Consider the following 15,167-nt stretch of genomic DNA (forward strand, 5'->3'; position numbering starts at 1 on the left):
GGTCGTGGGATAGTTTGATTTTTCACCTTTGATTTCAAAGCACAAGTAAATAAAGACCAATCAGAGCTTTTTTTGAAAAAAAGTTGTGAATTTATTAACATCCACAATAATCCACTTTTGTAGCTGAAAACCAGTAAACTGCATTTTGGCACATAATCACATGACCATATTGTGGTGGCACCTGGTTTAAATTTGATGCAATATATAACCAAATATATAACCAAAGCATAATTATCATAGATAATACCACTAATATTGTCGATAGACCCCCGAGAGAGATAAAGGCAGTGACGTCGCATTAAAGTTTGTCTGTCTCTATCACTGTATGACCAAACGTGTCAGACTTTGGAACAGATGAGTTTGTGTGAGTCTGAATCACAGGCTGTACAAACAGACGAAAACCGAAGTGATTCTCTGTCGTCTCACCAGTTCAGGGAATACTTGACCACAAATGAACAGATCACGAAATGATCCCGCTTATGGACTGACTGACACCTCAAGAACACAACAGTCAGCTTCCAAAAGTAAAACTCCCATTTATTTTTCCCATAGAGGAAGTGAATTCTAACCCTAATAGCACAAAAACCTTTTAAGAACCTTTCAAATGTCAAGATAAGCCATTAGTCTGTGATTTCAATGTCTTTTTAAAATATATTTTTAATAGCCAAATCCCACTACACTGTAATTTTGAATAGAAAGAAACCAACCAGAGGAGTCATTGTTGCTATGGAAATGCAAATCACTGCAAAAGAGCTCAGCAACGATCGGTCACTGCAATGCAGCATTGTGAATAACAACAGAGTCAGAATATTTTGTAGTGAGTTTTAAAAGGTGTTGTTTTATATTATACCGTAGTTTATTTTTTGATTATGTCGTTCACAATGCTTCATGGGAGGTGTGGCTTTTCTTCAAATCTAAATTTGTAATGATTCATGTCAGAGCTGGTTGGTTTGGTTTAAGGCTTTTATTTATTGAAATCTTAATGGAGAAATGAATGGGAAAAATACTTGGAAAAGGTTAAGTCAATAGCAGCCACTTAAGGGTGGCTGCTATTGAAAAAACATGGAAACTTATTTCTGCCACTGAATATAAATAAGGTTATAATGACTTTCTCATAATTATGACTTTTTCTCAGAATAGCACATTTTTATTTTTTCTCCCAATTCTGAGTTTACATCTCGCAATTCAGACTTTTTTCTCGGAATTCTGAGTTTACATCTTGCAGTTCACACTTTTCTTCGAATTCTGAGGTTACATCTCGCAATTCACACTTTTTTCCTCAGAATTCTGTTTATATCTCAGTTCAGACTTTTGGAATTCTAAGTTTACATCTCGCACATGACACTTTTTCTCTGAATTCTGAGTTTACATCTGGCAGTTCAGACTTTTTTCTCGGAATTATGAGTTTACATCTCTCAATTTAGACTTTTCTCTGAATTCTGAGTTTACATCTGGCAGTTCAGACTTTTTTCTCGGAATTACGAGTTTACATCTCTCAATTTAGACTTTTCTCGGACTTCTGAGTTTACATCTGGCAGTTCAGACTTTTTTCTCGGAATTACGAGTTTACATCTCTCAATTTAGACTTTTCTCGGAATTCTGAGTTTACATCTGGCAGTTCAGACTTTTTTCTTGGAATTATCAGACTTTTTTCTTGGAATTATCAGACTTTTTTCTTGGAATTATGAGTTTACATCCCCCAATTTAGACTTTTCTCGGAATTCTGAGTTTACATCTCGTAGTTAAGACTTTTTTCGGAATTATGAGTTTATATCTCTCAATTTAGACTTTTCTCAGATTTCTGAGTTTACATCTCGTAATTCACACTTGTTTTCCTCAGAATTCTGTTTATATCTCACAGTTCAGACTTTTCTTGGAATTATGAGTTTGCATCTTGCAATGCTAAATTTTTTTTCGGAATTTTGAGTTTACATCTCACAATTCAAAAAAGTCAGAATTGTGAGAAAGTTGCAATTACCTTTTTTATATTTTTATTCTGTGACGGAAATAAGTTTCCATTACAAAAAAGAAAGAAAAAAACAGCTCAGTTGAGTAATAATAGAGCTGGAAGACTAGCTTTGGTCCTCACTGGTACTTAAGTTGTTCGGGGCGGCTGCCTCCATTAAAGTATCAGAAACGTCTGGTAGAAGCTGTTGTTCATGTGTAAAGTACCGTATGGCTTGTGGTCCAGTTCAGCAGGACGGCTTTAAAACAGCTCACACTGAACTCAGCTTCACCAAGCCCCGCACTGAGTCTTCATGAAGCGAGTCCTGGCTGACAGGGTTAAAGAGCTGTGCCGGGTGAACATGGTGACCCAGATGGGTGGCGCAGGGCAGAGCTGCGGGTGGGGAGGGCGTCTCCTCCGGGCTGATGAAATGTTGATGATGTAGGTGATGGTGACAGTGGATCTCAGAGTCCCGCAGGGCCAACAGCTCTCCTCCACAGCTGAGGCCGGGGATAGAGGAGGGCAGCGAGGGCTGAGAGGGGCTCAGAGTGGAGCACGGGCCACCCAGAGAGCTCTTGGCCTGCAGGGTCGGGCCTCCACCCAGAATGATGGGCTGACTGTGGAGCAGCGGGTTGGTGGCGGCCTGCAAAACGAATTTGGTGCTCTGAATGCACTGGTCTTGAGCACACTAGGAGGAAGGATGAAGGACAGAGAGAAAAGGGAAAGTCGAGAGGAAATCAGAGGAAATCAAAGAATAACATTTTTACAGAAAAACAAGGCACAGGGCTCCAAACTGCTATGTATATGAATGATACCTCAAATTGTGCATATTGTTGAGAAGAGGTGTGTGATTACTATGGTTTCACCTGGCAGATGATAGAGTTTCATAAAGACACTTCTCTATTTAGCATATGTTGTGTTTTAGATGCTGGCGTCATTTTGTTCATGGTCAACCAGTCAAGCAACCAGTCCATTTTGGCATTGTATATTTTGGATACCTTCTACTTAGTGACAATGTATTCGTGCAAAAATACCATTTTTATTTTTTTATATAGGTATTTTTGTTGTTTTGGAGCCCTGGGTCAGATAAGACTGGTAACAACAAAATAATTATTAGAAGGTTAAGATTTAAAAGGTTAGAGAGTGACCAAAATTAGAAAGACAGACAAAAAAAGAACATAGAAGTTAAGTTAGTAATATCTGGGAGAATAAGAACATTGAGGTCATATTTCACCTTAATCAAAAGTAAAAAGTAAGACATATTTTTCACAATGGAAAAAGCCTATTTTGGACCATTAAAGAGAAGGGTTTTTTTTTCATGAAAATGAATCTTGGAAATTCTATAAAGATTTTTTTTAATGTTTTGATGCTTGTTTTTGAAGTCTCTCATGCTCACCAAGAAAACTACATTTGTAAAAAAAATAATATATATATATATACACACGCACACGCACACGCACACGCACACGCACACGCACACGCACACGCACACGCACACGCACACGCACACGCACACGCACACGCACACGCACACGCACACGCACACGCACACGCACACGCACACGCACACGCACACGCACACGCACACGCACACGCACACACACACACACACACATATATATATATACACATATTAAATAAATAATCAGGGTCCTTCAATTAATAGAAAGCTCGAAAGAACCGAATTTATTAGAATTTTAAATTTTTGAATAGTGTGTATGTGTTTAACTCTCATGTAAAGAAAAAAAAAAAAGAAGGGTAAAATGTCCATAAAATAGGCTTGATTTGCTTCATTGATTAAGGTGAAATGTGACCAGGATCCATTTTTGTAAGATTCACCCATCTAATATTCTCTACAGATGATGGATGAATCTTTCCATAGATACAAGTACAAGAAAATCTCACAAAGATTTATGCTATAAAAATACATTTTACAACCTAAAATTGAAAGCTTACACGACACAAACACTGGATCCCTCAAGGGCTTGAATAATTGCCATCAAATCAGTGGCTGATATGATATGGCTGATGAAACTGAATCCAGACAGTGAGCCATCAGTATTCATGAGCGATGATCTGTTCACACCAGCCCACACCGTCTCCAAATCACATTAATGCTGCTGTCAATGCATGTTTAAATGGATCAGAGAATTACGCCACTGATCACGTCTGTGCCAAAAACACGGGCATTTCATGATCAGTGCGTTATGTTGAGCAGATTTCAAGTCAAAATAAGTATCCCAACCACTGAGGTTGAACAACTAGTGCAACCGGTCCCAAGGAAAATTGGGAGGGTTGCTTCAGGAAGGGCATCCGGCATAAACCTGTGCCAGATAAACTTTGCGGATAATCCGAAGCAGCGAATAGAGGGAGAGATTCATGTCCGAACACATAGTCGGGTTGAGCAAACCAACTGGGTCCAAAAATCTGAGGCCACTAATGAAAATGCTTATACTTTGCATTTTTAAATTAATATATTTATTTTCATTACAAATCATATAATCAGTATGACAAAAAGGTTTGAGTTGTGTAATATATATATATATATATATATATGTTTTAAAGAAATAATAGGCTACTTTCATTCAGAAAGGATGCATTACATTGAACAAAAGTGGGAGTGGACACTGTAAAGATTTTTTATTATTTAAAAGAAACCCTATTCAAATGTTAAAAAATAACAGTTTCCAGAAAAATATAAAGCCTATAAGAAATATATCAGCATATAAGAAAAATTTCTGAAGGATTATGCGACACTGACGACTGGAGTAATGACGCAACAAATTCAGCTTGGATCACATGTATAAATTGCATATATTTTATTTAATATACATTTCATAATATATATATGTATGTGTGTGTGTGTGTGTGTGTGTGTGTGTGTGTGTGTGTGTGTGTGTGTGTGTGTGTGAGTGAGTGAGTGAGTGAGTGAGTGTGTGTGAAATAAATACATTCATTATAAATTGTAATAATATATTCAAAATTTTAATATACTGAGTTTACATAATATACTCAAATAATTTAGGATAAAATAAACAAAAATGTTTAACAAAATGTTTACCAACCCCAATACTTTTGAATGGTACTGATTTTTTTCAATATTTGAAAAATTTAAATTTTAGAGTGTCCCCCTCTAACAATCGCAGCACTCAGGCTGGGAACTTTGTGTAAAACACTGAATTGCAGACTTTCAGTGTGGTCTCAGACTTTTAGACTCCACTATATATTTCAAATGCTGTGCTAAAACCTTGAAGTGGTTTGAACATAAATGGCTTCATTGTAACGTCTGAAGTACAAAAGACTGGACGCACACACACAGGTCAGAGTACGGGTGGCTTACCATGTGACTCTGGACCTGATTGGGGGGGCAGGCGCCGGTGCCGTTTGTCTGGGCCGCGGGCTGCGGGGTGTCTGGTAGCACAAAACCTCTTCTGTCAATCAAACTGCAAAGTGAAAGAAAGTGGATGATACATTCCAACTGTGAGTCAGGGAACGTGGGTAAAGGAGGCGGAGAGAAGAGAATCTGCGAGTGTGTGTGTGGAGTACTCCAACTCAACATGCCCACACACACACAGCAGATGGCAGCCAGTGATGCTGTGCCCACTTCTGCTTTGTGTTCATGAGAAACTCATTAATGGCGCGCAGAACCCTTGTGTGGGTGAGTGAGCAGGTTTCGACGTCAGCAGGCCTCCTCACGCACCATCTGAACCCATTCAGGAACATTTCTCTGTTATCTAAGATATTCGCACTTCCTAGAGAGAGAATGCTGATTGGTTTTTACCCCTCATAATTAAATGAATGAGCGAGAAACCTGCTGAGTTCACCGATCTTTTTACAAGATCAGCAGGAATCGCTTGACTGATATCTTGCCTGGATAATGATTTTTCTTAGGAAGTTGATGACTATCTTATTTGAAATGGACTTTTTCTGTCAACTGGCAATTAAATTATCTGATACAGAGATATGAATGATGTAAAGAACAAAGCTTTGTATGGCAAAGCTATATAGGGATGTAGAATAGACAACGTAGCAGATCGGACAAAAACGTACAAATGACATTGAACAAATTTACACAAATTACCCACCAGTACCTAAAATAGTTATGCGCTTCCATTAGATTGTGTTGGAATTGAGCTGTTTAACCTCATTGGTTACTGAGTGTCAAGCACTCTGAACCAATTAAATCTGTGTGTGTGTGTCTGTGTGTGTGTATATATATATATATATATATATATATATATATATATATATATATATATATATATATATATATATATATATATATATATACACATACACACACTCACCTAAAGGATTATTAGGAACACCTGTTCAATTTCTCATTAATGCAATTATCTAATCAACCAATCACATGGCAGTTGCTTCAATGCATTTAGGGGTGTGGTCCTGGTCAAGACAATCTCCTGAACTCCAAACTGAATGTCAGAATGGGAAAGAAAGGTGATTTAAGCAATTTTGAGCGTGGCATGGTTTTTGGTGCCAGACGGGCCGGTCTGAGTATTTCACAATCTGCTCAGTTACTGGGATATTCACGCACAACCATTTCTAGGGTTTACAAAGAATGGTGTGAAAAGGGAAAAACATCCAGTATGCGGCAATCCTGTGCGCGAAAATGCCTTGTTGATGCTAGAGGTCAGAGGAGAATGGGCCGACTGATTCAAGCTGATAGAAGAGCAACTTTGACTGAAATAACCACTCGTTACAACCGAGGTATGCAGCAAAGCATTTGTGAAGCCACAACACGCACAACCTTGAGGCGGATGGGCTACATTCAGATGGTAGAGTCAGAATTTGGCGTAAACAGAATGAGAACATGGATCCATCATGCCTTGTTACCACTGTGCAGGCTGGTGGTGGTGTAATGGTGTGGGGGATGTTTTCTTTGCAAACTTTAGGCCCCTTAGTGCCAATTGGGCATCGTTTAAATGCCACGGCCTACCTGAGCATTGTTTCTGACCATGTCCATCCCTTTATGGCCACCATGTACCCATCCTCTGATGGCTACTTCCAGCAGGATAATGCACCATGTCACAAAGCTTGAATCATTTCAAATTGGTTTCTTGAACATGACAATGAGACAATGAGCACTGTACTAAAATGGCCCCCACAGTCACCAGATCTCAACCCAATAGAGCATCTTTGGGATGTGGTGGAACGGGAGCTTCGTGCCATGGATGTGCATCCCACAAATCTCCATCAACTGCAAGATGCTATCCTATCAATATGGGCCAACATTTCTAAAGAATGCTTTCAGCACCTTGTTGAATCAATGCCACGTAGAATTAAGGCAGTTCTGAAGGCAAAAGGTAGTCAAACACAGTATTAGTATGGTGTTCCTAATAATCCTTTAGGTGAGTATATATATACAGGTCCTTCTAAAAAAATTAGCATATTGTGATAAAGTTCATTATTTTCCATAACGTAATGATAAAAATTAAACTTTATTATAACATTATGGAAAATAATGAACTTTATCACAATATGCTAATTTTTTGAGAAGGACATACATACATATACATATATATATATATATATATATATATATATATATATATATATATATATATATATATATATATATATATATATATATATATACACACATATATACATGCATACATACAGTGGGGGAAATAATTATTTGATTCCCTGCTGATTTTGTAAGTTTGCCCACTTACAAAGAAATTAAGGTTCTATCATTTTATGGTATGTTTATTTTAACTGATAGAGACAGAATATCAACCAAAAATCTAGAAAAAAACACATTATATAAAGGTTATAAATTGATTTGCATTTCAGTGAGTGAAAAAAAATATTTGATCCCCAAGCAAAACATGCCTTAGTACTTGCAGGAGAAACCATTGTTGGCAAGCACAGAGGTAAGACATTTCTTGTAGTTGGTCACCAGGTTTGCACACATCTCAGGAGTGATTTTGGTCCACTCGTCTTTACAGATCCTCTCCTTAAGGTTTCTTGGCTGTTGCTTTCTTGGCTGTCGCTTCTCCACAGATTTTCTATAGGATTACGGTCTGGACACTGGCTAGGCCACTCCTTCGTTGTCTGGGTGATATGTTTTGGGTCATTGTCATGCAGGAAGACCCATCCATGACCCATTTCATTGTTCTGGCTGAAGAAAGGTTCTCGTCTAAAATTTTACGGTACATGGCCCCGTCCATCAGCACCTCAATGCAGTGAAGTCGTTCAGTACCCTTAGCAGAGAAACAGCCCCAGAGCATAATGTTTCCACCGCCGTGCTTGACTGCAGGGATGGTGTTCTTGGGGTCATATTCAGCATTTCTCTTATTCCAAACTTAACGGGTTGAGTTGATGCCAAAGAGCTCAATTTTGGTTTCATCTGACCACAGCACTTTCTCCCAATCCTTCACTGAATCATTGGATTTTCATTGGCAAACTTCAAACGGGCCTGTACATGTGCCGCCTTGAGCAGGGGGACCTTGCGGGTGCTGCAGGATTTCAATCCATTGCGTCGTAGTGCGTTACCAGTGGTTTGCTTGGTGACTGTGGTCCCAACTGCCTTGAAATCATTAACAAGCTCCTCTTGTGAAGTTCTGGGCTGATCCCTCACCTTCCTCATGATCATCCATGAGGCAAGATCTTGCATGGAGCTCCAGACCGAGGGCGATTGATTTTTAGGGGCCAAGCCCCGAAGGGGCTGAGCCACCTATTGTATCTGTTAGTTTTCTTATTATTATTATTCCGCAAATGGGAGTCTACGGCAGCCCTATGAACCGTAAGTAGGAAAATGATGAAATTTGACACACTTGTAGTGATGCTAATGAATAGTAATTGGACCAATTTTTGACCCTCTAGAACCAACTCTATAGCGCCACCACCAGTTCTAAAATTCAACATTGAAATGGTTATAACTTTTGAACCCTTTGATCTAGAGACATGAAACTTAGGGCCTGTCCCAATACCTCCCCTTACCCTAGATTTCTGCCCTATCCCTTGTTTTTGCGCGTTCTCGTGTAGGGGTAGGGTGTCCCAATACTCTAAAGAGCAAGGGGGAGTGCTATTCTCCCCTTAAAATCAACCCTCAAACCATAGTGCGGTCCGATGCAGGCTTAAAACGAAGTGGAAGATGAAATTACCCAGGATACCTTGCGGACTCAGCAAGCTAAATGTTTTTAAACAAGATGGCGGACACCGCTGCAAAGGAAGAATTGAAGTATATTTTCAAATATAAGCATGTTAAAATTTCTAAATATGTTGGAATATGTTAGTTTGATGCACATCCAATGGACTGTTAAGTTTTGAACACTAATGTTAGAAAATATTTCACAAAGCTATCTATCCGACGATGTTCATGATATCTGCCGAGTGCTTCGAGAGAGTCTGCCCATCAAATATACATCTGATCTGGTTCATCTAATTTTATTTTCGATTTTGGATTCCAAGGATTATAAAAAGATGATGTGAGGTAAAACTATTAAAAACTAGCCGCGTTCGTCTAACGTTAGTGCTTCATCTTTTTCTTCACAGCACGCTGAGAAATGACAGCGCGCTGTGAAGAAAAAAGATGAAGCTCTCCCTAACGTTAAACCCAAACTGCACTGAGCACAATCAGTGATTGTTGTAAAATTGCTAATTCTAAATTGCGGGAGGTGTTTGACTGTAAAAAGTGCTATTATAAGCACAATGATCTGCGAACGTTGACCCTGTTCCCATGGCGGCGAGCGCTCGGAAACGGACTGCAACTAGACAAGCGAACTATATTTTGGGTTTCATGTGCGCGTCTAAACGATTTAATACAGACAAAAATATGGCGAATGCGTCTTCTATGTTCCACATGTCTCTGTTGATTCATCAGACGTAGATAAACGAACACAGGCCACACAAAAGCTGGAACCGGCATTTTTTGAATGAAAATAGTATTAGACACGTTGACGCTGCGCGTGACGTAGTGAGGTTTGCTGCGCGTGATGTAGTGAGGTTTACCGCGCTAATTTGCATATAGTGGTGTCCCATTTCATAGGGAAAGATCTTCAACTCCACTTCCCTTGTTGAGGGGACTTTAATTTCGAGGGCACTCAAAACCAAGTGGAAGTTTTAAGGGGGGAGAAATGGGACAGGGCCTTAGTCTACCTGATTTCACTCATCATGCTGATCACAACCAATCCCTTATATTAAGACCCCGCCCAATACAGTAGTGGCCATTTTGAAATGTACATTATTCAGTTTTTTCGCTACTCCTCCTTCAAATTTTGTCCAATTTTCTCCAAACATGTGCTCAAATGATCCTCGGACTGAGCCGCATAAAAGTACTGTTCCCGATTTTTTTTATTCATCTTTGTTCAAAAGTTATGGTGTTGCAAACTTAACGAGGTCCACCCAAAATTGGCTAAGAGGCTATATCTCGGCCAAAGTTTGATCAATCGAAACGAAAATTGGTACACTTCATCGGAAACATGTGTTGAGGTTCCATGCCAAAGTTGGGAACAGCGCCACCTACGGGTGATGAGATATGCAAAATTGCCATTTTGGCCAATAACTTTTGAACACTTTGTCAGAAAAGCATAATTGTGGTATCTATGGATTCCTTGCATCATGCCGAATCCGTGGATACCAATGGTGCCATGATGGGATGTACCCCGTGTCCGCCATTTTGAATTTTGTCATAATTTGCAATATCTTTTAAACTATTTGAAATTTCTTCACCAAATTTGGTATGGATCACCATTAGCATGGCCCGGAGGTACCTGAGAAGTTTGATCACAGCGCCACCTAGTGTTCCAGAGATATCATTGTTTTTTGAAAAAAACGCTTATAACTTTTGCTAACATTGCTTGAAATTTGATTTCTTTATGTCAATATATTCCTTGGGTTATGTCAATTTCAACGATATCTCATATGTTATTTTTCAACAATGTGACTGGTCGCCATATTGGAGCGAATGTAAAACAGTTTTTTCGCTACTCCTCCTTCAGAATTTGTCCAAAATTTGCTCAAATGATCTTTAGACCGAGCCGCATAGAAGTACTGTTCCCGATTTTTTTGCTATACTGCTTCCATTTCCGAATAATCAAACCAACAAAAGTCTCCTCCTCACCACGCTTCTTGCTGATGGTCTTATTGCCCATTCCAGCCTTGTGCAGGTCTACAATCTGGTCCCTGATGCTTGACAGCTCTTTGATATTGCCCATGGTGGTGGGGAGGTTGTAATGGAAGATACAGATTCTGTGGACAGGTGTCCACTGACATTAGGACATGAGGAGTACTTTCTTAAAGTGACAGTGACCAATCTGTGGGATGCAGAATTCTTGCTTGTTGGTAGGAGATAAAATAATTATTTCACTCGATCAAATGCTAATCAATTTACAACCTTTATATAATGTGTTTTTTCTGGATTTTTTGGTTGATATTCTGTCTCTATCAGTTAAAATCAACCTACCATAAAAATTATAGACCTTTCATTTCTTTGTAGGTGGGCGAACTTACAAAATCAGCAGGGAATCAAATAATTATTTCCCCCACTGTATGCATGTATGCATGTATACATTATAAATCATATAAAGCAATCATCTATTTAGATGGCTTGGATTACTATTTATGTACTATTTTGATGATTCATTTTAGACATTCTACTAACTAACTTTTCAACTACATGTCAACCAACTCTCAGAGTATTAGCATGTCTGCTTAATATCTGTTAACTATTTATTTTGATGCTCCCCATCAGACATTTTACTGACTATAAGTAACTATGCAACTACATTTCTAATTATTCTACTAACTTGAACCCCAACCTAACAGTCTACTACAGACTATGAATTCTCTAGTGAGAGTTAGTTGACATGTAGTTGAAAGTTTCTCATAGTTATTAGAATATAAAGTGGACCATTGAAATAAAGTGTGACCCCACTGAATCCACTTTGATTAAATTCAGTGGAGGGACCAAAATCTTTCAGGTTTCATTAAAGAGATCTTCATTTGTGTTTCAAAGATGAACAAAAGTCTTAAGTGTGAACCTGAACCTAAGCTACATCTGAGCCAGAACATCCTAGAAACTAAATAGCAATGTCCGGGCAAGCATCTCCAGTATAACATCCTTGAATTATGGCAGTGAGGTTTGAACAAGAAAACACCATTCAACATTTCTTAAAATCTACTAATCTTCCATCAACATTTAATTTTTTTTTTAAATTTAAATGTTTGATTTAGGGATTCGCCAAATAAAATGACTGATATTGATAAGCCAATACATCATTTCAAGTTATGGCTGATAACGAATAATCGGATCGATATATATAATATATATATATATATATATATATATATATATATATATATATATATATATATATACATATTATATAATAATATTCTTAATTGTATTATTACATAGTTTCTAAATTTAAAATAAATCCTAAAAACTAAAATCAATCATTTAAATTCAAGTTAATTTAGGCATCACAACATTTTAAGATTAAACAATTTTATTAAATGATTACTGTATTTAATAGAAAATGTGATATATTGCTAATCCCAAGCTATAATTAGTTTTCCAGTGTTATTTTCAAGATTATAACTGCAGAAACATAAACATGCAACATAATTAGAGTGCAACAGTCGGCTTCTGGAAGTAAAAACCCCATTCATTTTCTCCATAAGGAAATTGATTTTTAACAATAACTTATAACCTGTAAAGACAGACCTACTCTGAGCAATGAGGAAGTTGTAGTTCCCTTTCAAGGGAACTCGAGCTGCGTTTGAGACGCGGTGGGAACACTCTGCGTGATTACGTCGTGAAGCACGTGTAAAATCAGTCCAATGGAAGCCCGCTACGACATAGGTGACGTCATAGACCAGGAAACTATAAAGCAACCCTGAAATCAGACCGCGATAGCTTCTGCACCTTCAGCAAGCGCTCTCTGTATATCTGTCCTTGTCTATTTATTGTTGTCTGTCAAGCCCAATATATCTATCATTATTATGGCGAGCAAGCAAGATTATAGACGGTGTGTTGTTCCCTGCCCTCGTTATATACGGGTGGGGACACACACATCAGCTTTGTGTTGCTTGTTTGGGAGTGGAGCATGCTCAGTCAGTCCTCGAGGGGGCTGATTGTGAGCATTGTATGAGTCTTTCTATGAAGACGCTCCGCTCTCGCCGATCGTTCTTTGAGGAGGACGGTACGGTTTGCGCTCCCCGCGCGGGTCCCGCTGTTGCCTAGACACGGCGGCGACTCGCATTTTGGGGTTCGAAATCGGATCTGACAGCGTGGGTTGGGACGGGCCCTGCCCTATCTCAGCTTTCTCAGCTATCTCAGATTATAGAGACGCTTGCGAGCTTTCTCTCTCCCGAGTCGGCGTCATCATTTTTAACCCCGACGTTACCCACCAGCCATCTTTAATAATAAATAAATTTTATTAGGCAGTACTGGTGGGTAAAGTATTTAAGGACATAGATGAATGTGAGGATGTCAGCATTGACTCTATTCGAGAATATATATATATATATATATATATATATATATATATATATATATATATATAATATATATATATATACGTTTATATGTATACGTTTTTCTGATATAAAAATAAAGAAAAATAAAGATAAAAATGTCTGTTCTTCTGGACGCTCCGCTTTCAAGAAAACTTAACCTTTCAGCGGCGTTCCAGAGGATTCTTCCTCACCAATCTATGTTCCTGAAACTGGCATAGAGTACAAAGAAGAAGACCTGATGCCGAGGCTATCAGGCTTCTAAGGGTGGTCCCCTCCGGGGTAGGGGCGGTTTTGAGAAATCGTTTCTCCTCGGCGCCCTCTGGGGTGCGACTCTCTGAGGAGGGTCGTAGAGCAGTCAGTTCGGTCTCCCTGCCGGTTCGCCGTTTCAGGGTGCCGAGGTGCCTGCTTTTTCCTAGGATCCTCCAAGGAGGGTCGTAGGAACTAAGCTAGTTAGAGGTAGGCAAGTTCTGAGGACTGTCGTCATCTCTAATAAAGCTTAGACAAGAAGTCCTGTCGAATGAAAAAAAAAAAAAAAAAAGAGGGACGGTTTTGAGAAATCGTTTCTCCTAACGGCGCCCTCTGGGGTGCGACTCTCTGAGGAGGGTCGCAGCGCTGCCAGTTCGGTTGTTCCTTGCCGGTTCGCCACTTCAGGGCGCCGAGGTGTCAGCGTCCCCATGCAATCCTCTGAGGAGGGTTGTAGAATGGTCAGTTCGGTTGTTCCCTGCCGGTTCGCAGCTTCAGGGCACCGAAATGGTTGTTCAATCAAATCCAGAGGCCAGTCTCGAGAGACTGGTTCCCTTATCGGAATTTCTGGCAGCGTGGAAACTTCTGCCAAATATTTCTCTATGGGTCCTGCACATAATAGAAAAGGGTTACAGAATTCAGCTCGGTTCTCGTCCGCCCAGATTTCAAGGAGTCCTCCCCACGGTGGTGGACTCACAGCAGGCTCTGGTAATGGAGCAAGAAGTACTGACACTTCTTCGAAAGGGAGCTATAGAAAGGGTTTCTCCTCCCAGCAGAGAGTCAGGGTTTTACAGCCATTACTTCATTGTTTCAAAGAAGGATGGAGGGCTGCGTCCTATTCTAGACCTGCTCCAGTTAAACAGCAGGGTTCAGAAACTCAAGTTCAGAATGCTTACACTCAAACAGATTGTATCACAGATTCAGTCCGAGGACTGATTTGTCACAATAGACTTGAAGGATGCGTACTTCCATGTATCTATCCATCCTCACCACAGGAGGTTCCTGAGGTTCGCTTTCGGGGGCGAAGCATACCAATATCGGGTTCTTCCATTTGGCCTAGGTTTATCTCCCCGCACTTTTACAAAATGCGTGGATGCAGCTCTGGCTCCGTTGAGACTCCAGGGCATCCGCGTATTAAATTACATTGACGATTGGTTGATTTTAGCTCAGTCAGAGCAGGTGGCAGTTCAGCATCGAGATGCTGTTCTGTCCCACAAAGAAATTGGGGTTGCGGCTAAACACCAAAAAGAGTGTGCTCCTCCCTGCTCACAGGACCACTTTTCTAGGTGTAATTTGGGATTCGACCACAATGCAGGCACGCCTGTCTCCTGCTCGTATTTCTGCGATTCTCACAGCCGCAAAAATGTGAAACTAGGCCAGTCACTCACTGTGAAACAGTTTCAGAGACTGTTGGATTTAATGGCAGCTGCGTCCAACGTTATTACTTTTGGCCTTCTGTACATGAGACCCCTGCAGTGGTGGCTCAGGA

The 15,167-nt window shown here is 39.7% G+C and overlaps 1 protein-coding gene across 2 annotated transcripts in view; it reads right to left on the minus strand.

Moving 5' to 3' along the window:
• Window positions 1–67: 67 nt before the first annotated feature.
• The window catches only part of zdhhc14 (zDHHC palmitoyltransferase 14), a 45,926-nt gene continuing 30,826 nt past the window's right edge, over window positions 68–15,167 (minus strand). The window contains exons 8-9 of one of the 2 annotated variants that reach the window (XM_077220452.1): window positions 5,286–5,388; window positions 68–2,588 (exon numbers count right to left, since the gene is read on the minus strand). In XM_077220452.1, the coding sequence (XP_077076567.1) occupies window positions 2,217–2,588; window positions 5,286–5,388 (475 nt within the window). In that variant the 3' untranslated portion in view covers window positions 68–2,216. Of the gene's footprint in view, window positions 2,634–5,285; window positions 5,389–15,167 lie in introns of both variants that reach the window. The other variant, XM_077220451.1, reaches the window with a different exon arrangement.

Source organism: Siphateles boraxobius, unplaced genomic scaffold, assembly GCF_051911475.1.
Source record: "Siphateles boraxobius isolate OS27281-9 unplaced genomic scaffold, OSU_SipBor_1 8, whole genome shotgun sequence".
Classification (NCBI taxonomy): Eukaryota; Metazoa; Chordata; class Actinopteri; order Cypriniformes; family Leuciscidae; genus Siphateles; species Siphateles boraxobius.